The 22,443-nt window shown below is 43.6% G+C and overlaps 1 protein-coding gene across 1 annotated transcript in view; it reads left to right on the forward strand.

Moving 5' to 3' along the window:
• The window catches only part of EML1 (echinoderm microtubule associated protein like 1), a 200,698-nt gene that overhangs the window by 166,211 nt on the left and 12,044 nt on the right, over positions 1-22,443 (forward strand). Inside the window, exons 7-17 of the mRNA XM_008050753.2 lie at positions 586-735; positions 2,174-2,243; positions 3,955-4,065; positions 4,936-5,031; positions 6,769-6,903; positions 8,476-8,575; positions 10,057-10,211; positions 12,266-12,391; positions 12,652-12,783; positions 15,293-15,360; positions 18,069-18,157. Of these exons, the coding sequence (XP_008048944.2) occupies positions 586-735; positions 2,174-2,243; positions 3,955-4,065; positions 4,936-5,031; positions 6,769-6,903; positions 8,476-8,575; positions 10,057-10,211; positions 12,266-12,391; positions 12,652-12,783; positions 15,293-15,360; positions 18,069-18,157 (1,232 nt within the window). The remainder of the gene's footprint in view (positions 1-585; positions 736-2,173; positions 2,244-3,954; positions 4,066-4,935; positions 5,032-6,768; positions 6,904-8,475; positions 8,576-10,056; positions 10,212-12,265; positions 12,392-12,651; positions 12,784-15,292; positions 15,361-18,068; positions 18,158-22,443) is intronic.

Consider the following 22,443-nt stretch of genomic DNA (forward strand, 5'->3'; position numbering starts at 1 on the left):
AGCAGGCGAGGCTGCGGTGGCCGGGAGCAGCCACTGCACTCCAGTCTGGGCGACAGAGTGAGACTCCAACTCAAAAAAAAAAACAAAACAAAAACAAAAGGGTTTTTTTTTAGTAAAAGAATTAGCTCCCAGATCACAACTAAAAAATAAACTCATAATTGATTCAATAACTTTCTAAAGGTAAAAACAAATCTTTGTGTGGGTAAAAAATATGTATTCACATTGCAGCAGTGACCATTTCCAACTTTACCACGTGCGTGTTGAAAGTCAGATATATTTGGCACTAATTACCATTTACTGTTATTTAAATTAGTGACATTGATGGCAATAAGCTTATGAGATTTTATTTCAGTTGATGTTTTGTTAGCTCTTAAAGGAAAAAAAGCCGGCGCAGTGGCTCACACTTGTAATCCCAGCACCTTGGGAGGCAGAGGTGAGAGGATTGCCTGAGTCCAGGGGTTTGAGACCAGCCTGGGCAACTTGGCAAGACCTTATCTCTACAATAAAGCAAAGAAAAGTTAGCCGGGCGTGGTGGCGCATGCCACTGCTCCCAGCCTAAAAGTTGTTGTCTTAACGTTCACAAAGCTATGGATACAGGGGTCGAGACTGTCGGAACAACCTGTACTTGCTTCCGACGGGGGAGACCGTCTACTTTATCGCGTCTGTGGTGGTGCTGTACAACGTGGAGGAACAGCTGCAGAGGCACTACGCGGGCCACAACGATGACGTCAAGTGGTGGGTCCCGGGCGCGTGAGTCCTCCTGCACAGGTGGGATTAGGATTAGCAGAAAGAGGCCGGTATCGGGACAGGACTAAAGAGAAGAAAGGGTCTGAGTGAATGGAACCCTTGGGGAAAGCTCTTCGTGGTGTCCTCTGCATTGTCTGTGCACTGCTGGGCTCTGTAAGACTCTTTTCATTTCTAGCTTTCTAGCCTTGCAGTGCATAACCTTAACCAGTCCAATCACATTGCCTAAATTTGTAACTCCGCTCACTCAGAGGCCTTCTTAACACATCACATCACATGTCAAAGGCTTCTCATTTGGGTCTTTTTGTTTTTAGTTGATGTTTTATTCTGTTGCCCAGGCTTGAGGGCAGTGGCACCATCACAGCTCACCATAGCCTCAACCTCCTGGGCTCAGGCGATCCTTCCACTTCAGCTTCCTGTGTAGATAGTAGCACTACAGGCACATGTTACCACGCCTGACTAATTTTTTTATTTTTATTTTTGTAGAGATGAGGTATTGCTGTGTTGCCAGGCTGGTCTTAAACTCCTGGGTTCAAGCAAACTTCTTGTCTTGGCCTCCCAAGATGCTGGGGTTACTGGTATAAACCACCATACCTGACCAGATCTTTATTTTTTTATAAAAATAAAAATACTTTGTTTTATGTTTATGACTGGTTCTGCTATTTTTTTAATTCATACATGCTTTTGGACAGGATTTTATGTACCTTGGAAGGATGGATGGATGGATGAATAGGTGGATTTATGTATTTGTTTCTGTCCTGGGCCCAGATCAAGGATAAAAATATTGTTAGCAGAAGATAATCTTTCCTATTTAATATACTCAAAATGACTTCATAATGAAGTGTGTAGACTAATTAAGTGTTCTGAGATTGAAATGGTATTTTCCCTGCAAAGGATGCTTTTTCCTTAAGTTTGAAAATTCTTAAGAAGAAATAAGGGAATTAAGATGAAATGAAACAAACACTGGTTATCTAAGGTTGAAGTGCTCAGTGAATCTGTCCTGAGACTGTAAGAAGTTAGCTTTATATATTTCCGTTTTTGAATCAGAGTATCATTCTGTCACCCAGGCTAGAGTGCAGTGGCATGATCATAGCCACTACAGCCTCAACCTGCTAGGTTCAGGCTATCCTTCCATCTCAACCTTCCAAATAGTTGGAACTACAGAAGCATGCCACCACGCCTGGCTAATTTTTTGGTTTGTTGTAGAGATGAGGTCTCACCAAGTTTCCCAGACTGGTCTCCCTGAGCTCAGGCAATCCTCTTGCCTCCACCTCCCAAAGTATTGAGATTATAGGGGTGAGCCACCCCATCCAACTGGCGTTATGTATTTCTAATATTTCAATTTTTTTTTACTAGATTATGTTTGAGCAAGGGAAGAGTAAAGCTTACCTTGAACGTGAAGGTGTTTTATAAATATTCTTTGTTTTAGCCTGGCGGTGCATCCTGATAAGATCACGATAGCAACAGGACAAGTCGCAGGCACATCTAAGGATGGAAAAGTGAGTTCTGTTATATGTTCCTAATTTTTGTGTAATGAGCCTGTTCACAAAGTAATGTTCTCAAAATATTTTGCTGATGGTTAGGACTGCTTAGATAGAGATAGAGTACCTGAATGGTTCTGAACCCCTCACTGGGATTTTTCATTGTAAATTGAAAAGTCTTACAGTGATCTTAAAAATCCCTTGAGTTCACCTTAACTTAAGCAAATGTTCAAGTAGCATTGTGTTTGCGGAAATTCACTAATTCTTAAAATGCTTATTTACACACATGATGAGCATTAGAAATATAAAGATACACATTTAGCAAATAAAGTTAAAATCATATTGAATACAAGTGCTCATTTAAACAGAGGGTTTTTGTATCTTTAACAAATTTCAGACACTGTCCACCGGTATTCATTTAACTTTAACCATGAAGTTAAACTTTAACTTTAACCATGAAGTTTGTGTCTGTGTGTAAGTCACAAAAGTTGCTAGGAAGTTTTTAGCACAAATTTTGTAAGCACTTCTGCAAAACTTTAATTTGTATGTTAAGGCATAAGAGAGGGAACTTGTAGTTTTTTGATATCTACTTTTCTGTAGTTTATTATTGCATAATATATTATCTGAAACTAATTACATTAAGTACTTACATTTTTATCATCATGTTTTCTTACAGAAAACATGAATACTCCTATATTTCAGAAATTATTATAATAACATTGGATTTTAAATATTAACCTTATGCTATTTTCCATTAAAATTCTTCACTTGCAAAGAGTTAATAGGCATAATGGGAATCAGACTGCTATTGTATAAATTCACATAAATGGAATGAGTATACACACACACACATTTTAATGTTAAATGGCCTTGAAAAGTTCCTTGAAATTAGTAGTAAACCATTTGTTCCTCCCTCTAGTGGCTTAAAAGTGTATTTCACTTTCTGGCATTGAAATTGTGTCTGAACTTTAGAACCAGAGAAAAATGTTATAGTTTTCATTTTACCTGTGGAGACAGCCTCCTGACTGTCAAGGGAGGCGCAGCTACTTAGAGTCCAGACTGGCCTAGAATTCAGTTAACCTAACACCCAGTTGATCCACTAGCTGCAATGCTGGTACCTTTTCTTGTTGATAAATCTGCTGATTGCTCTATGATGCTCTCTTCTATTGAGGAAGAGAAAAGTTAGCCTAAATAAATACCTAGGAACCCAGTAGAGAGGGTTTTGAACTAATCATCACAATTCTAGATTCTATTTGTGCGTAATTGATTGCCTGTTTAGCCCAAGAATGTTAAGCTCTTAATACTAATTGGTGGTGTCCATCTTGATGAACTTTGACATGCTGACAAGTAACAAGACAGGCTTTAAAAGAATAATAACCCTTATGTGAGATTCTGTTTTGCTTGCCATTTTTTATTTCTAAAATTTAGGGACATCTCGACGTACAAATTAGAGTGTTAGCTCCTGCTGTATAGTTAGTTGTCAAGAACCAGCTCTTCTGATTTTAAAACTTGGTAGACCTCTTCTAACTGCTCAGTTGTCCACAGGGCCCAGGACCTCCTGAAGTCATGGGGAATGTTTTATTTACCTGAAAACGCAGACCTCCAAAATGCAGAAAAAGACCTTTTGTTTTGGCAAAATTCATGTGACTGCCCAAAGTATCTTGTAGCATCAGGGTAAACATAAGTTTATACAACTGTCACGTTTGAGACTGTGTTTTTTTCCAAACAGCAACTGCCCCCACATGTACGCATCTGGGATTCTGTGACCTTGAATACTCTGCATGTCATTGGAACAGGTTTCTTTGACCGAGCCGTCACCTGTATTGCATTCTCAAAATCTGTAAGTATGAGCCTGTCAGTATTGCAGAATTCCTCTGTAGGGACGAGGAGGGAGAGTTAACTCTCAATAACTGCCCGGGTGCATGTACAGACTTGAACTCAAACATTCCTGCTTTGCAGTCCCCACATCTCATCAGGGACATACTCTTCTAATCAGACGTTTCCAGCCATGTGGGCTTAGTGATGGAAAGAGGGCCCCCAGGGACATGGTCCTCATGTTCCATGAAGCAGTTTGCCTGCTCCTGCCTGAATTTCACCTGGTCCCTTCACAGGTGGCTCCTATGTGTCTGTCTCTGCCATCCCAGCAGGGACTGGCTCACTGCCTATCAACAAGAAGGTACAGGGCAAGGCCTCGTGGTCTTCCAAGCTTCCTTGGGATGTGCTGGTTCACAGATGCAACCCCACACTCTTGTAAACCATGTCTCCAGCCACTTCAGAACCTGATACTCACAAAAACATGCACATGTACACGTCAAAATACCCACATGCATTCCTACCCCCAATGCTTAGTCCTTGTGCTGTCTCCCAGGGGCCATGCCCACAGGTGGTGACAGCCCCAGTGCCATGCCTGCTATGGGCACCATCTGTTCTAGGAGGAGGACCTCTGAACTGCCTTGGGGCTGGCTTTCATGGAACCCAGTTGTGAAGAGCCACCCTAATCTCTCTTTCCCACTTCTGTCCCATCTCTACTCCTCGTTCACTGCCCCTTCCTATCTGGACTAGAAAACAGGTCTCAAAGGTGGTGGATGAATGTTTTTCAACTCTAATGTAGCCGACTCTTTAATAAATAAAATTGATGTTCATTGTTCCTCCTGTTCAACCCATTTTATTCTCAAACATAGTCTTCCCGTGAATAACGTTTTCTTTCCAGAATGGAGGAAGCAATCTCTGTGCCGTGGATGACTCCAACGACCACGTGCTCTCTGTGTGGGACTGGCAGAAGGAAGAAAAGCTGGCTGATGTGAAGGTCTCACTCCAAACCGCATGACTGTAACTTCCTGCCCTGCCTTCTCCTGGGGCTGGCCCATTCCCACCCCCAGCCTTGGGCATAATGCTCTCACCTTAGGATTCTTTTGGCCCCTGGCCCCCTCCCCTCATCCAGAGGGCCCATGCACATCTCATCAGGGACTCACACTTCCAGTCAAATACTTCCGGCCACACGGACTTGGTGATGGAAAGAGGCCCACAAGGACTCACGGGACTCTGCCCCAGGTCCTGTCAGGGTTGTCTCTTCTCTTCACAGTGTCCGAGAGATTTTCTTTTCTTCCTCCTCTCGCAGCCTTTGATTTCATACAGTGGTTTATTTGCTAGCTTTCTTTCATTCCCCTGACAAACCCTCATGCCTGCTGTGTGCTGGCAGGGCTCCGGGAGGCCTGGGAGGTGTGGTCGTGAGTGAGGTATGCTCACTGCCCAAGGCCCTGCGGTTCAGGGGAGGGAGGGCAGGTATTGGCAGGTGCCTCAGCTCGGGCTCCTCCATGGTGGAACAGACTGGACAGAGTCTCTGGCTACATCCCAAATACCTCCCGATGGGATTCCTCCTGCAGGGGGTACCCCTGGAATGCTTTAACCTCCTCTAAACCATTTTGCACAATATGTCAGGTTTGCTGTCCATGACTTTCTGGGTTTTTTCTCTTAAAATCATCGTTGGCTCCCTATTTTTATAGAATTGACTTCAGACTCACCACTTGGCATCTGTTAACCTTAGATAAACTTCCTTATCTAACATTAAAATTACCATGAGTTAACCTTCCTTACCTAACTTTCTCTCTGGGTATCTGGGCTGTAGACATTGTCTAATCAGGCACATTTCTAATCAAATGTTCCCAATACCTGATTCTAATCAGGCATGTTTCCTAATACTTGTTTTCATGCCCAAGCCCTGCCTTCTCATGTTGTGGTTAGGTATTTAAGTTCTTGCTATATTGCTAGGTCAGAAATAATCAGAGGCAAATTTTTATCCAGGTGCAAGAATATATTACTGAATTGTTAAAAATAAGCCAACAATCAGGGCCAGGTTTGGCAGACTAGGGTGTAGGTCTTAGGAGGCAGGATATAGGTTAAACAGTGGCAAAGGGATAGCCAACGAGCTGGATCCACCTGACGGGACCCCAGGCTGGGTCTTGGAACCACAGGCAGAGTCCCAGGGATTAGAAGAAACAGGGACTCCCTCCAGGGGGAATAGGGCAGCCAGAGCCAGTCAGGACAAATGAAACTGTGTAAAATCCAGATTCTAGGGCCCTTCCCTGGAGATTCCCACTACTGACGGGGGAATGAGGCCTAGCAATCTGCATTTTAGCACAAGTCAGGTGATTTGGTGTCCAGCCAGAAACCCATGGCAGACAGGTGGGAGCAAGCCATTGCAGTCCTGAAGTCCTGCTTCTTCTAGCCCATTCCTCAGCAAAGCCTCCTCAGTGAAGCCTCACCAGCCCTGCAGGGCCTGGTACAGAAACAACTCTGAGGTCCCCTTTACCCTCAGGGGCTCACGGTCCACTGGGAGAGACAGACAAGGGGTGGGGGGGAGTTAGGGCACACAGCCAACATACACTTTACGTTTATAGCAGGATGAATTTGATGGGGAAAAATATCAGGAGGCATAGTGCTTGGCTTGAATTTGCTATTTGTGGTTCAGATCATATTCATTTTCCTAAGTGCTTCTAAGTATCTTCAGAGATTGAGGCGTTCAGTTCTCTTGTTCTTCTTAAAGTGTTCCAATGAAGCTGTATTCGCTGCAGACTTCCACCCCACAGACACCAACATCATAGTCACCTGTGGAAAGTCCCATCTGTACTTTTGGACACTAGAAGGAAACTCCCTTATTAAGAAGCAAGGGTTATTTGAGGTAAAGTTAAATTACATTTTTTGTTTTATTTCTCACTGAGTAGTACAAGTGATCAGCTAGATATTAAGGAAGCTTTGACGTATTCCCGTTTTTGTTTTGTTTTGTTTTGTTTTGTTTTAACTTGTGTTCTCACTCTGTTGCCCAGGCTGGAAAGCAATGGCACGATTATGGCTCACCGCAGCCTTGACCTCCTGGACTCAGGGGATCCTTCTGCCTCAGCCTCCCAAGTAGCTGGGACTAAAAGTCATATGCCACCACATCTGGCTACTTTTAAAATATTTTTGTAGAGACAAGGGCTCACTCTGTTGCAGGCTGGTCTCGAACTCTTGGGCTCAAGCAGTCCTCCCTCTTCAGCCTTCTACAGTGCTGGAATTAAAGGCATGAGCCACTGTGCCCAGCCTATCCCATTCTTAAAATTTGTTTTAATGACAAACATGGGGATGCATCTGGGGGTGTGGTAATAAAGAACATCCTCTGGGATCCCTCACATCGTTGGGGAGTTCCTTGTATCTTGTGGATGATACTGGAAGGAAAGTGAAGAAGGAGGACAGAGCAAGCCGGGAGAAGGGCAAGGGCAGGACGCAGTCCAGGGGCCGCAGAGCCCACCAGTGTGACTGAGGCAGGGCATGCCACAGGAGGAGAGCAGCTTGCCTTGCAGACGGTGATAGAGACGGCTGTGCCTTTTATCTGGCCTTTGGGGGCCTGGGGGAGCACCAGGCGAAGCACCTCTTCTTCCCTGGGGACCACTTGCCACTGCCACCCCGAGGTTAATTCCAAGTACCCTTGGTTTTATTTTATTTTTTATTTTTTATTTTTTGAGTCGGAGTCTCACTCTGTCACCCAGGCTGGAGTGCAGTGGCACGCTCACGGCCACCGCAGCCTCAACCTGCAGGGCTTAAGCGATCCTTCTGCCTCAGCCTTCCAAGGAGCTGAAGCCACAGGCGTGTGCCACCACACCCGGCTAACATTTTGATTTACTGTAGAGACAAGGTCTCGCCAAGTTGCCCAGGCTGGTCTCAAATCCCTGGGCTCAGGCAGTTCTCTCGCCTCTGCCTCACAAAGAGCTAGGATTATAGGCATGAGCACCGCGCCTGGCCCTGACGACCCTTTCATTTGGTGCGGGAGCTGTGTTCTTCAGGCTGCAGCCATGACAGCCCCCTCTTGCCCCTTCCAACACCCTCCTCTGCTTGAACTCTCTAAGACTTGATGATTCCCGGCTATTTGGAATTGGTTGAAGTGTCTTTATCTTAAAGCAGTTAATCTCTTGGCAGGCTTTACATAATGGTTGATAAAAATGGAAGGTGCTCAGGGTGGTGACTGAAGCTGACACTGTCTAGCTTGAGTTCACTGTGATTCTAGATATTACTGATGCAAATAAAGGATGTCTTGGCCTATAATACCAGAACTTTGGGAGGCCGAGGCGGGAGAACCGCTTGAGCCCAGGAGTTCAAGACCAGCCTGGGGAACATAAGTGAGACCTTGTCTCTACATACACACACACACACAAAATTTGTTGTAATTTTAAAAAGAATGTCTTGACAAAAATATACATATATTTACTACATTCTGCAGAAACAAGAGAAGCCAAAGTTTGTCCTCTGTGTGACTTTTTCTGAAAATGGTGACACCATTACCGGAGATTCAAGCGGCAACATCTTAGTATGGGGAAAAGGTAACACATGATTGTTCCCAAAGCCAATGTTTCTTGGTAATGTTGGAAGTAAGAGGTCAAGCGTGGCTTCTGTAAGAACTGTCTGTTAATACAATCTACAGGATTACCATTAAAGTACAAGTTATATAGACATATACATGCATGTGTGCATGTATAACTTGAAACTGTAAAGTTAGAACACAGGAAAATGGGAAATGATAGGAGTTGTTGACCCTGTGTCATTCTAAAAAGTTCCTGAAACCCAAGATGTTGCGATGGAATTAATAACGTTATTAGGAGATCTATTAACAAATTATAATGAAGACATTATCCGTGACTATTTAAATACCTGGAAAATATTTAACTATTCTGATTCATGGGGCCCTTGGCACTTTTATTGAGTGCTGATTATCTGTCAAACGCTGTGAACATACAAATGAATCCGATCAGACCCCCGCTGTCAGTGAGCAGTTTTGTAAGGAAGATCCATCACTCAGCATATGTGGATTCGGTTAAGTCCAGTGAGCATTGATGAACTCTTACCAGGTTGTTCTGTGGTAAGCAGGTCTGTGCAGACCTACCATAAGGTCCCTGGAAGCTGAGCAGCCGAAGAATGAGTCTAACAAACCCAGTTTCTCAGAAAGAAGCATTTCATAGGGACTTACAAATGGAAGCCACAGCAAGATGGGATGGTAGACCCCCATGCCATCACCTCCCAGACCCAAAGCTTGTACACCGTAGGGAAGAGTTGGGTGGGACAATTTAAGTCAACCCCTTAGGGACCAGTAAGGATGCTAGATGCATCTGCCTAAAGGCAGCAGTTATGGTCAAAGTTGTTTTGACCTAAGGGCAGGATTTAGATAATGGTAGAGAAGGTCGGAGGCATTCCTGAAACTGTGGTTAATCTGAAGACAACTTGGCGAATTAACATCCAAGATGGAGTTGCTTTAGTGTGCACACAGATGCCAGACAAAAAAAGAGAAAACCACCATCCCCATGCCCAAGGACCTTAGCATTTGGGTGGGGGTGAAGGGGGAGACAGACCCATAAATGTAATTTCAGAATAGTATGGCGACTTTTGTCCTTGGTGCTAGGTGTTTTGTCCAACTGTTCATTTCATCCTTGGAACAACCCTGTAGCTTGAGCGGGAGCCCCATTCCACAACAGGGGGAACTGATGCCAAGTCATTAAGTCACTTGTCCAGGACACACAGCTCATTAGGGCTGGAGCTAGAATGTAAACCGAGTCCATACTCAGCCACAGTGCACTCTGGCCACACAATGTGTTGGGTTAGCCTGTCCTCTTTCCTGCCAAAGTAGTCTGCTTCCTGCTTGTCTGGTGCTCTGGGAGCGTCTAGAAACTGGAGCCTTCATAGATTCATATCACAGTGATGTTCTAAATGACAATACTGCCTATTAACACAGAAATGAAATGAAATTGGAAGATGGGCAGAGGCGAGCCTTTTGATAATGTACCAGTAATGGTTTTCTGGGCATGTTTAGGTACGAATCGAATAAGCTACGCAGTTCAAGGGGCCCACGAGGGTGGCATCTTTGCACTTTGTATGTTAAGAGATGGCACGCTGGTGTCAGGTGGCGGGAAGGACCGCAGGCTCGTTTCCTGGAGCGGAAACTATCAGAAACTTCATAAAACAGAGGTGAGTCAGCAGGACTGCTGGGAAACTCATTTGCCCCTTCAAGCTGTTATCCTAACCAGTTTCCCTGCTAGTTTGAAATCTATAGTTTTAAAAATTGTGGAGATGAAATTACATGGGGAGAGTGCATAAAAATCACGGAGTTTAACTATAGCTACTAAAATGGAATTGGGCTATAAAATTTGAGGTCACAGCACACACTTTATATTTAGAATATTTTATAGTAGAACCAATCTCAATTTCCAAGGGACTATTATCCATATTTTGATTTATCATTAAAGTATTTTTTTTTTAATTTTTAAGCCTGTTATTTTGGAGACATTATTTCTTTGGTTGAACTAATATTTGTTGGGTGTCTGTTTTGTCTGTGGCTCTCAGCTGAGTGCCAGCATGCTCTCGGGGCTCTGACACCTTTGGATAGCCACTTCTCCTCATTATTACCTGGTTGACAGCCTTGCCTCCTGCAGAAGCCAGAGGCAAGACATTCAATATTTCTCCTACACACTCACTGAGTTTTCTTCCCCAGGTTCCAGGAAGTTCTGAGCAGACAGATTACAAAATTGGCATCATTCTGAAGGGTGATGCTCTCCCTCCCTAGCATAGAATGGACACATTGAGGGCTTTTCCAACTTCTAAGTCAGACATAACACACATAACGTCAGAGAGCAGCATGGCAGCATTCTCTGGCTGTATGAAAATGTGGTTCTGTGGACAATCGCTTTTAATAGAGGGAGGCCTTAGTCTGATCTTTGGAAATCACTTCCCCTTGCATGGAGATTATGGTTGTGATAACATTTTTTTTTTATAGAAAGATGTAACCAGCATTTGATTGAACATGTTGCGAATTGCTAGAGTTACTGACATATCCATATTGAGTTGCAACTGCAGTGAAAGCCCTGAAGCCTTATCTGATTTCATAGACTTACTCAGCATTTGTCCGTATCAGTGCCTCCTCTTGGTCAACATGGGTCATCATCAACTTTTCTCAAATCTGTACTAGCAAAGCACACTGGAGAGAGAGACTTTGTAAGAGGACAGGCTGCTTCTCATCATCCTGGAACTGGAGTGCCAGGGTCAGCCTGAACCCCCCCAGGAGCCAGCTGTGGGGTTTGCTCTTTTTATCATGCAAGAACTTTGCTTACACCGTTAAGCAAATTGTTCTTAGTGGGTGTATTTTGAAATTCCTTTTCTTGACACCTAGATTATTCCATGCTTATCAATATAGACAATGGATTTTTAAATTAAACATTGATGTTGCCAAAGAATTGACCTGTTTTTTGGTTTTGCTTTTTGTTTTGTTTTGTTTTATTTTTTGAGTCAGGATTTCACTTTGACCAGGTTGAAGTACAGTGGCACAGTCACAGCTCACTGCAGCCTGGACCCCAATCGTGGCTTACTGCAGCCTCAACCTCCTGGGCTCAGACGATCCTTCTACCTCAGCCTCCAGAGTAGCTAGGACTACAGGCGCATGCTACCACACCCGGCTAACTCTGCTTTTTTTTGCAGTGACAAGTTCTCATTATGTTGCCTAGGCTGGTCCCGAATTCCTGGGCTTAAGCCACCCTCCTGCCGTGGGCTCCCAAGTGCTGGGATTATAGGTGTGCCCCACCGTGCCTGGCCCACCGAGCTCAAGCAGATTTTCAGGAGCTGCTGTTATGGCAGTGTTTTATTATTCTTTACTTTTCAAGTTGTATCTGCTACTACTGTCAGGAGCCATCACAAGTAAAGAGTAGGCTAGCCAGGAGTTTTCCTTATTTTTAAATTTTGTCAAGGAAAACGCTTTTGCTTAACCTCACTCCTGCTGAATCTCTTAAGGTATATAGAGATATATATAATGTATCTCTATAAAAAGATGTATCTCTTAAAAATAAGGTTGACTACAGCAACTGGCCGTAGTGTCTGTCTGTCTTTCTAAAGCTCCCGCTTTTTATTTTTATATATAAATATATAAACTGTGTAGAGCTATCATTATGATATGTAAGCAAGTATTTTGAATGACTGAGTTAGCAGTGTCATGAAAGTATAAATCTTCTTTTCATATGATTCTTTTCATGCAGATTCCAGAGCAATTTGGTCCAATTCGGACAGTGGCTGAGGGGAAAGGTGATGTCATCTTGATTGGCACAACGAGAAACTTTGTCCTCCAGGGCACTCTGTCAGGAGACTTTGCACCCATTACACAGGTATGATCCACTCAGCAGGTCTCCCAGACACCCTCCTTTTGCAGTGCCTCCAACTATAACCCAGCATTGCGAGGAGCGGCTTATTCCTGTGTTCTATTCCGAGATGACCTTCCTCCACCTGGGAGTTTCCGAGCCAGCTCGGAGGGGAGAGACGAGAGGGCGGTTGTGACAACAGCCGGAAGCCAGGGTTGCTCATCCCTGGGGCTGCCGAGTGTTGCCTGTGGTGTCTCAGAGAACTCCTGTTTGTCCTGGTTTTGCAGGGTCACACTGATGAACTCTGGGGACTGGCCATCCATGCCTCAAAACCTCAGTTCTTGACCTGCGGGCATGACAAGCACGCCACACTCTGGGATGCTGTGGGTCACCGGCCCGTCTGGGACAAAATAATAGAGGTAAACAATTATGTTTCCCTTTTTCTTATAAAAAATTCATCTGGAATGTGTTCATTTATCTTCTGTATGAAACCAATAATGATAAAAAGTTACCCAAAGCAAATGTCATTTAATTTGTCTCTTTGAAATTGGATTTAACATTGCAATCGCATTTGACAATGTTACTTTTAACATTGCCTTGAGCGGTCTCGTCCATGTAATTCTGAAATTTACCCCTAAATTTTTCAACACCAAGTCTGCCTTTGTATATTCAGATTTCCTAACTGGCTTAAGAGCTGAGAAATACTTGTTAAGAGGCTGCAGTCTACATACAGTGTGCCCTTTGGACCAGAATTTACAAGCTGTACTGAAAACATACAGTTTAATTTATCTCTACATTTTGAGTTTAATGGTAAAGTGACAACCATAGTTTTGAAGTACGCATCTCTGTGAAGAATTTTCAGAATGAGCCCTGCCTATCAGAGTGTTGCAATGTCCTTTCTCTCCATATAAAACACTCGTGTATTTCTCGAGCACTGATTGCCTGCCAAGCACTGCACAAAAGTTACAGCAATCCTTGCAGCAGCCCTGCAGGTGCAAGGTTTTTTGTTTTTGTCTTTGCTTTTGTTTTTTTACTTTGGTTTTATTGATTAGGAAATTGAGGCTGAGCGATGTTAGATAACTTGCTCAGGTCATCCAGTTAGTAAATGACAGAGCCAGTGTTGACCCCCAGCTCAGTCTAACTCTTAAACTCAGCTCCTTTCACAGCATCATGCTGCAGTGAGTCAAAAGCACACTCTCTGCCATCCATGCCTTATGACTGGTACTGTCCCATTGATGAGAATAGCTCCTCTTGGGCCACACGCATCATCCTTGCAGCATGTCCCAAGTGCTGGATTCGAGTTCTGGCTCTCCTTCCCTTTACTTTCCCAGAAGGGTGCTTAGGAGTGCCAGTCACTAGTGGCCACGCAAGTGTCAAGATGGAGGGCTCAAGGGGCAGCACTGCCACTTGGAGAAGAGGCCAAGATGGTGGCAGGGGCTAAAGGAAATGGTGTCCGTGTCATGCCTGTGTCCTGGTGGTAAGGAAGGGTGGCTGCCCTGTGGTCTCAGTGAGCTTGGCAGCCCCACCAAAAGCGCTGGCAGCTGCTCTGTTTCCCACTCCCATGCAAGGCTGTGAATCACTCAGCTGGCGTGAGGGTAGGAGCTCTGAACTGGACGCCAGGTACCTGGAGTGAAGCCTGGCTCCTCTGCCTCCCAGCCCCATGACGTTGGGCAGGAACACTTGCCCCCTCAACTCTCAGTGTCTTCATCTCAGACTATGTGGAAGCCCAAATGCTTTGTGAATAATGAAGCTCCTGGTGCCCCTGGTCTGTTGGTTAAGCCCTGATGGGATTAGTCACAGCTCCCACCTTGGAGAAGGCATTGAATAATGTCATCACACATCTGGAAAGTCTCTTTCTGGTCTCCTGGTTTTAGGCACTCCAGCGGTCTCTTGGTGACTGTCCCCTTTCCCATCCCCATCCCTGCTTTTTCTTGATCTTCCTATGATCAGTCTCTTCTCACGTCTGTCCATCCTACACACTCCCGCCGGTGATCTCCAATCTGAAACACCAATTCCATCATGTTACTCTTCTTATTGAAAGAAAAAAAAGAAACAGTGTTCTGATTTCCTAGCGATCCAAGTCCCCACGGTGGCAAAGCAGCCAACATCCTAGTGTCTTCACAGCCTTCCTCCCACCCCCTGTATTCTGCTCTATAAACCCACTGCCTCCACCTGTTTTCCCTCATATATGCCCAGACTGTGTAGCTGCCATCTCTGGGATCATATTGTGGCTCCTTCACCCCTGTCAAAAACAATCTCGGCATATCCATGCCCCCTGCCAACTCCAGGGATCACTCCTCCTCTGCCAGAAGGCCCAAGCCCAGGACTCCAGCCCCATAACACCTTGGCCCAGCTTCCAGCATGACTTCATCTCTCCCTCCCTGGGACCCGCAGATCCTTGTTTTTACTGCCTTCATCTGACATGTCCCACTTCGTATTAGAGTTAGTAACAAATGTGTGCGTACCCCTAGAGCATATGTCTCACCCATCTTGTGAGCCATCCAGGGCTGCCACAGGGTCCTGCACCTAGTAGGCACCCAGATGAAATGGAACTGGGTGCTCTGGCCATATATCCAGACAGATTAAGCACACTATTTGATGCACCTACATTCAGTACAGGGGTCAGCTCAAGGGTTAGGTTATGTCAACTAGGACTTAGAAGGAGAGCACTCACTTGTTTGTCTTTCATCAGATTATTGTAGATATGCAAGGGTATAAGACAAAAGGAGAAAAAAATCTAAAAGGATAAAACTTTAGCATTATTGAAATGTGGCATTTGTTCAGGGAGGAAAACATTTTTCTCTCTGGAGAGAAAAGAGATTTTTCCAATAGAGCCCTCTAGCCCCAGGAATTAGAGCTGTGTGTGTATGTTTGATGCTGCAGTGTTGTATCTGGCCATCAATTTACACTTCCTTTAAAATATTTTAGGATCCAGCTCAGTCTTCTGGTTTTCATCCTTCAGGGTCTGTGGTTGCAGTTGGAACACTCACAGGGAGGTAAGTCCAGCCAGCAGGGCTTGTGCTTTCAAAGAGTATGGGAAGAGTCTCCTTGTTGTTTGTCTTTCCCCAGGGGCGGGCTGGTTCAGCTCGTGGCTTCTAAGGACCTGCCAAGAATTAAGTCAGAACTAAAACGATGGTCCATTACACTTTGAACTTGGGAAAAGCTGAGGAGAGCTATAGAACCTCTTGCCTAGAAAAAGGCATTCACACACACACACACACACACACACACACACACACACACACACACACACTTTGTTTGCCATTTCAGAGGATTTATGGAGCTTCTCAAGCCCTAATCTTGAGGCTATGGGAGGAGCCTCAACTTTGGAATCAGGTGAGAAAGCATTTAGAAGTGCTGGACATTTAAAAGTACTTTTTCTACTGTAATCCCAGCACTTTGGGAGGATGAAGCAGGAGGATCATATAAGGCCAGGAGTTGGGGAGCAGACTGGGCAACATAGTGAGACCTCCATCTCTACAAAAAATAAAAATAAAAAGATTAGCCAGGCATGGTGGCACATACCTGTAATCCTAGCTACTTGGGAGGCTGAGACGAAAAGATCGCTTAAGCCCAGGGGTCGGAGGCTTAAGCCCAGGGGTCGGAGGCTGCAGTGAGCTGTGATTGCACCACTGCACTCCAATCTGGGTGACAGAGCAAGACCCTGTCTCTAAGAGAAAAAATGTTTCTTTTAGTGCTTTTTCTAGCAGCCCTTTCAGAATTTTAGAAGCTGCCCACATCCAGGACTTCATACTCAGAATTCACTTGTGCGTGCTTACCTGACGCCACAGATATGCCTGGTGATAGATCTGCACTTGGATCTCAGCTCTCCCTCTTAGTAGCAGTGTGTCTTTGAACCAGTTACACAAACTCTCTGAACTTGTTTATTCTTCTGTAAATTATGATAACATGGCCTGCTTGGCTGTGTTGCACTGAGGATTGAAGGTACCTGCCGGGGTTGCCTGGCAGGTGATTAGATTAGTCATTATTATCATTATTTTGCAAGTTTTGATGGGACCATTATGTTGTTTATCATAATATATATATTTACTATGGTTTTATTCAGGTATTTTTCATCCCATCCTTCCTCTCTGAAAAGTGTACCACCTAGATGCTATTGTTATGAGTCTGTACATATAAAGAAAGACTTTGTAATTCATAGGAAGCAATATCTTAAGAGTTGGACTCCACGTATTCGGAGGAATTCTTCGTGAAAATGCACAGTCTATTACACATGCACGCGTGCACGCGCACACACACATACACACATTGCACCTTCCATTTGACTTTCTTTGAGACAGCTGGAGCTTCAAATTCATCAGGCTCCCGCCTTCTGATGACTGGCCAACAGCCAGCCTGACAGACAGATGTCACCATATTCATTGTGCATGGTAAAACATGGTGACCGTGCTCAGAACCACAGACAGTGCCCAGGGGTGGGTGAGACAGAACGTGTAACCTAATCTCTCCCATCGTCTCCACCTCCCGCGTCTCAGGTCTGAGCGCCAGGCAGGGCTCCCAAAGTGTCGATTTCACAGAACTTTTCAAAGGCGTATTCTAGTTGGCTCCAGTCTCTCTGAGTGTTATGTTTTTTGGCCTCTGTTAGGGTTAAATGGTGCATTAAAGGTAAACAGTTGTTGGAGATACAAGAAATCAGTGCTGAGAAGTAAAATCCAAATTTCAGGGAGGACAAGATGCTCTGCAGTTCGTGGTCATGGCGAGGGCCCATCTGGAAGGCGAAGACAGGTCACTCTGCCTCTGTAGACATGCTGATAGGATCAAGTGATCCAGGGTGAACCGCAGGGATCCGCGTTCCGTTTTCTCCTTACAATCACTTGGGCTCACTGCCTGCCACCCCCCGAGAATGGGACAGGCAGAAGCATTCTCTTATCCTCATAGTTTACAGCACTTAGTGAGAACCATGTCCTCCTCAGGCTGCAGGGCCTTGCCCTGCCTTTGTGATTTGACATGAACATTGAGCCTGCAGCATAGACCTGGACTCTTAGCCCCATCTTACCGTCAAGGAAACTGGGCCCCCGAGAGGATGAATTCAGAGAGCAGTCCTCCATTCTCCTTCCCTCCCTCCCCTGTCCTTTCTCTCCCCCTGTGAGTTACGTGCTGGCACTCACATGTAAGGTCTGCACCTCAGCCTACCTCTACCTGCACAGCACAGCTCAGAGCATCACCACACAGTTGTCCCAGCCTCTCCTCCCACACTACTCCTGCTTCCCCCGGGTGAAGGTGGGCTCCCATGGGCGGTCACCCTGGGTGAGATCTGGGTGAGCTCCTATGGGTAGTCGCCCCGGGTGAGATCTGGGTGGGCTCCTGTGGGTGGTTGCCCTGGGTGAGAGCTGGGCGGGCTCCTGCGGATGGTCGCCCTGGGTGAGAGCGAGATAGGCTCCCGTAGGTATCTGCTGCTTCCCCAGACCACAGGCCTGAAACTAGGTGTTGGCATCTCTCTTGCTCTCTCTCCTTCTATGGATAAATAGCAAAACGCAAGCACTGGGAGGCCACATGTTAGTGGTGGTCACTGAATGTTTTTAAATGGTAGACAGCATGCTGTTCCGTTCTTTAGGACTTGCTTATGTAAAGGAAATTTTCTTTGAGTAAAAGCTTGGAAAAGCTTTTATGCTTAATCTGTTCTAATAGCCCTATTGTAATGGCCTTCATGTTCTCATTAAACAACTTTTTGTGTTTACAACAGGTGGTTTGTGTTTGACACAGAAACAAAGGACTTGGTTACCGTTCACACGGATGGAAATGAACAACTCTCTGTGATGCGTTACTCACCAGGTCAGAACCCAAACTATTCACTACCTGAAAATTCCAATAGAATTATGAAATTCTGTGTAGATGTCTTTAAAGAAAAGATGTCACAAGCCTCCTCAGAGTGAAGCTTAAATTAGACATGATGTAATTGTGGCATTTGGGGTTCTTGTCCCTCCTCTTGGTCACAGTGTACTAGGAAAGTTTCAGACCTAGAGAAAATTAGCCAGAAGAGCCTCTGCGTACCCACCACCCAGTCTCCACAAGATCAGTGCTTGGCCGGTCTCTTCCCTCTGTACCTTCCTCCCACTGCCCCCTCCCTTATTATTTGAAGCAGTTCCCAGACATCTTTCCGCTTTATCTGTTAATAGGGTTGTACAACCTCAAAAACATGAGGACTTCTTTTTAAAGGCTTTATTGAGGGATCATTTATACGCACAATAATTAACCATGATCGATATGCAACGCAGTGATTCTTGGTAAATTTGTAGAGGCGTGCAGCCACCCCCGCACTCCAGTTTGAGGGCCTTCCCATCACCCCCCAAACTCCCCCCATGTCTGTTAGTCATTCACCTCCACCTCCACCCTCAGCGCTGGACAACCAGCCATCTGCTTCCTGCCTCTACAGTTTGCCTTTGCTGGACATTCACGTAGATGCAGTCATGCAATATGTAGGCTGTTGCATCTGGCTTATTTCACTGAGAATAAGGGTTCGAGATTAATCTGCATTATTGTGCATGTAGCGGTAATATATATGTTTTAATCACTGGAGAATATTGCGTATTATGGATATATGCATATTTTGTTAACGTACTCATCAGTTCATGATGGCTTTGGATCGTTTCTGATTTTTTGCTACTATGAATAAGCTGTGAACATTCATCTATGAGGGAGGGACCGAAAACCCTCGAATTTACTTATAAAAAGTTGTGTGTTTATTCTTCTATGTTTAAACTCCAGTCGCCTTTAAATATTCTCCCTCTGATGCAGTACACCTATCGAGACACTTTTCCACTGCTCAAGACGGTTTTTGAACTTTTCAGTTTTGATGGCTTTTCGTGCTTCTGCTGTCTTTTGTTTCACCTCTTCCACGTCGGCAAGACATTTCCCTTTTTCATCTGAGGAAACAAGAAAAGTCACTTAGGGTGAGATCGGGTGAATTAGGAGGGTGGGGCCTAGGGGTCATGCTATTCTGGGTCAAAAACTCTGATCATTCAGCACAGTGGAGGCAGGTGTGGTTGTCACGGGGAAGAACCAGTCACCTGTGTGCCATAACTCAGGACGTTTCTTCTGCAACACAGAGTTTCACAGCAATGCTACCTCGTGCACTGATGCCGCTGGGTTCCTAGAACACTTAACTAGCAGGGAAAACCCTTTTCGAGGAGCCTGTCCTCCAAAAGAGAATTCTGGGATTTTTTTTGGTTCCTCCTTCTATGTGTCTTTTTGTAGATATATGTTTCATTTCTCTGGGGTAAATTCCCAGGAACAGAGTTGGTAGATTATATGATAAACTTATGTTTAACTTTATGGAATGACCAAACTACTTTTCGACGTGGCTGTACTGTTTTCCATTCTCACCAGCAATGTGTAAGGGTTCTGGTATCTCCGCACCCCTACCAATGCTTACTATTATCTGTCTTTTTTTATTGTAGTCATTCTAATAGGGGAGTCATGGAATCTTGCTGTGGTTTTAAATGGCATTTCCATAGTCACTATTGATGTTGAGCATTTTTCATGTGGCTGTTAGTCATTCCTATATCTTCTATGGTGAAACATCTTTTCAAATATTTTGGCCAATTGTAAATTAGATTGTTTGTCTTACTATTTAGTTGAAGAGCTCTTTATATATTCTATATATAAGTTCTTTATCAGATATATAATTTACAAATTTTTTCCCCCAGTGTTTGGCCTATCTTTTCATTTTCTTCGTGGGATCTTTTGAATCACAGACGTTTTGTATTTTGATAAAGTCCTGTTTGTCAGTTTTTTCTTTTGTGAATCATGCTTTTAGTGTCATACCCAAGATCATGAAGATTTTCTCCTATGCTTTCTTTTAGAAGCATCGTTGCCTTAGCCCTTGCATTTAGGTCTATGATCAATTTTGAATTAATTACACAAGAGTTACAAGAGTACACAACAGTTAATTCTTGTGTACTGTGAGAGGTAAGAGCATCCACATATAGATAATCCAATTGTCCCAGCACCTTTTGTGGAAGACGCAAGCCTTTTCCTGTTGATTTATCATGAGACTTTTGTCAAAAATCAGTTGATCATAAATTTAAAAATTTACTTCCTGATCTGTGTTTACTCTTGTACCAATACCACACAGTCTTTGGTACTAGGACTTTGAAGGAACTTTTCAAATTAAGTAGTCTGATTCCTCCAACTTTGTTGTTTTTTTTGTTTTTTGTTTTTGTTTCTCAAAATGGTTTTGGCTATTTTAGGCTCTTAGTACATATACAATTTTATACAAGTTTTAGGATCGGCTTGTCAATTTCTTTTTTTTAAGACAGGGGCTCACTCTGTCAGCCAGGATAGAGTACTGTAGCACAATCACAGTTCACGGCAGCCTCGACCTCCTGTGCTCAAATAATCCTTCTGCCTCTGCCTCCCAAGTAGCTGGTACTACAGACACAAGCCATCACATATGACTAATTTTTTTTTTTTTTCGTAGAAACGAGACCTCACTATGTTGCCTAGACTGGTCTTGAATTCCTGAGCTTAAGCCGTCCTCCCACCTTGGCCTCCAAATGTACTGAGATTATAGGCATGAGCCACGATGCCCAGCCTAGCTTGTCAATTTCTCATTTCCTTATCCACAGGGGACACGTTCCAAGACCCCCAGTGGATGACTGAAACTGTGGATAGCACCAAACCCTACATATGCTATGTTTCTTCCTATCCATACCTGCCCATGATAAAGTCTAATTTATAAATTAGGCACCATAAAAGATTAACAACAATAACTAATAATAGAGCTATTATAACAATATACTGTCATGCAACTTATATGAACGTGGTGTCTCTATCAGAATATCATAAACTATGTAATATTTTCAGACCATGGTTAACTGCAGGTAACTAAAACCTAGAAAGTGAAACTGTAGACAAGGGGGTCAGCTGTGGGGTGTGTGTATGTTTGTGTGTGTGTGTGTGTGTGTGTGTGTGTAAAATCCTTTAGATTTTCTTCGTACAGGATCATGTCATCTGCAAAGACAGTTTGACTTCTTCCTTTCCAATCTGTATGCCTTTAGTTATGTTTTTTTTTTTTCTTTTTTTTTTATTGCATTAGCTAGCATCTCTAGTACAGTGTTAAGCAGGAGTGTCATGAATGGATTCCTGGCCCTGCTCCCCATCTTAGGAGAAAAAACACTCTATCATTAGGGATAAATATGTTCTTTATCATGATGAGAACATCCCCTTCTATTCCTAATTCATGTAGGATTTTTAGCAGGAATGGGGGTTGGATTTTATTAAATGCTTTTTTTCTGCATCTGTTGAGATGATTGTGTGCATTTTATCCATTATTTTAATATTTTGCACTGATTTTCATTGTATTATATTACATTTTTAGATGTCAAACCAACTTTGCATTCCTATGATAAATCCCACTTGATCATGGTGTATAATCCCTTTTATATATTGCTGGATTATATTAATATTCTGTTAAGGATTTTGCACCCATGTTTATGAAAGATATTGGTCTGTAGTTTTATTTCCTTGTGATGTCTTTATGTGTCTTAGTTTTGAAGGTACGTCTGGACTTACAAGTGTAAGTTGGGAAGTGTTCTTTCCTCCTCTATTTTCTGAAATAATTTGTGAAGGATCAGTATTTCTTTATTGAATATTTGATAGAATGCATGGGAGTTCAATGAAACTATCTGGACTTTTCTTTATGGGAAGGTTTTAGATCACAGATTCAGTTTCTTTACTTGCTACAGGTCTACTCATATTTTCTGTTTCTTATTGAGTCCGTTTGGTAATATAGATCTGTTGAGGAATTTTTTATTTCATCTAAGTTGTCTAATTTGTCAACCTAAAGTTGTTTTATATTCCCTTATAATCCTTTTAATTCTTCTGAGGCTGGCAGTGAGTAGCTCATCTTTTATTCTTGATTTTTGTAACTTATGTTCTCTTTCTTTTTTAATTGATTTATCTAGCTAAAGGTTTGTCTTTTAGACAAACCTTTTTGAAGAACTATTTGGTTCACTGATTTTTCTTGTTTTTCTGTTTTCTGTTATTTTTTTGTTATCATTGTGATTTCCTTTCTTCTGCTTGATTTATGTTCAGCTTGTTCTTGTGTTATTTATTAG

This window comes from Carlito syrichta, unplaced genomic scaffold (assembly GCF_000164805.1).
Source record: "Carlito syrichta isolate Samal-C Ts95f unplaced genomic scaffold, Tarsius_syrichta-2.0.1 Scaffold153641, whole genome shotgun sequence".
Classification (NCBI taxonomy): Eukaryota; Metazoa; Chordata; class Mammalia; order Primates; family Tarsiidae; genus Carlito; species Carlito syrichta.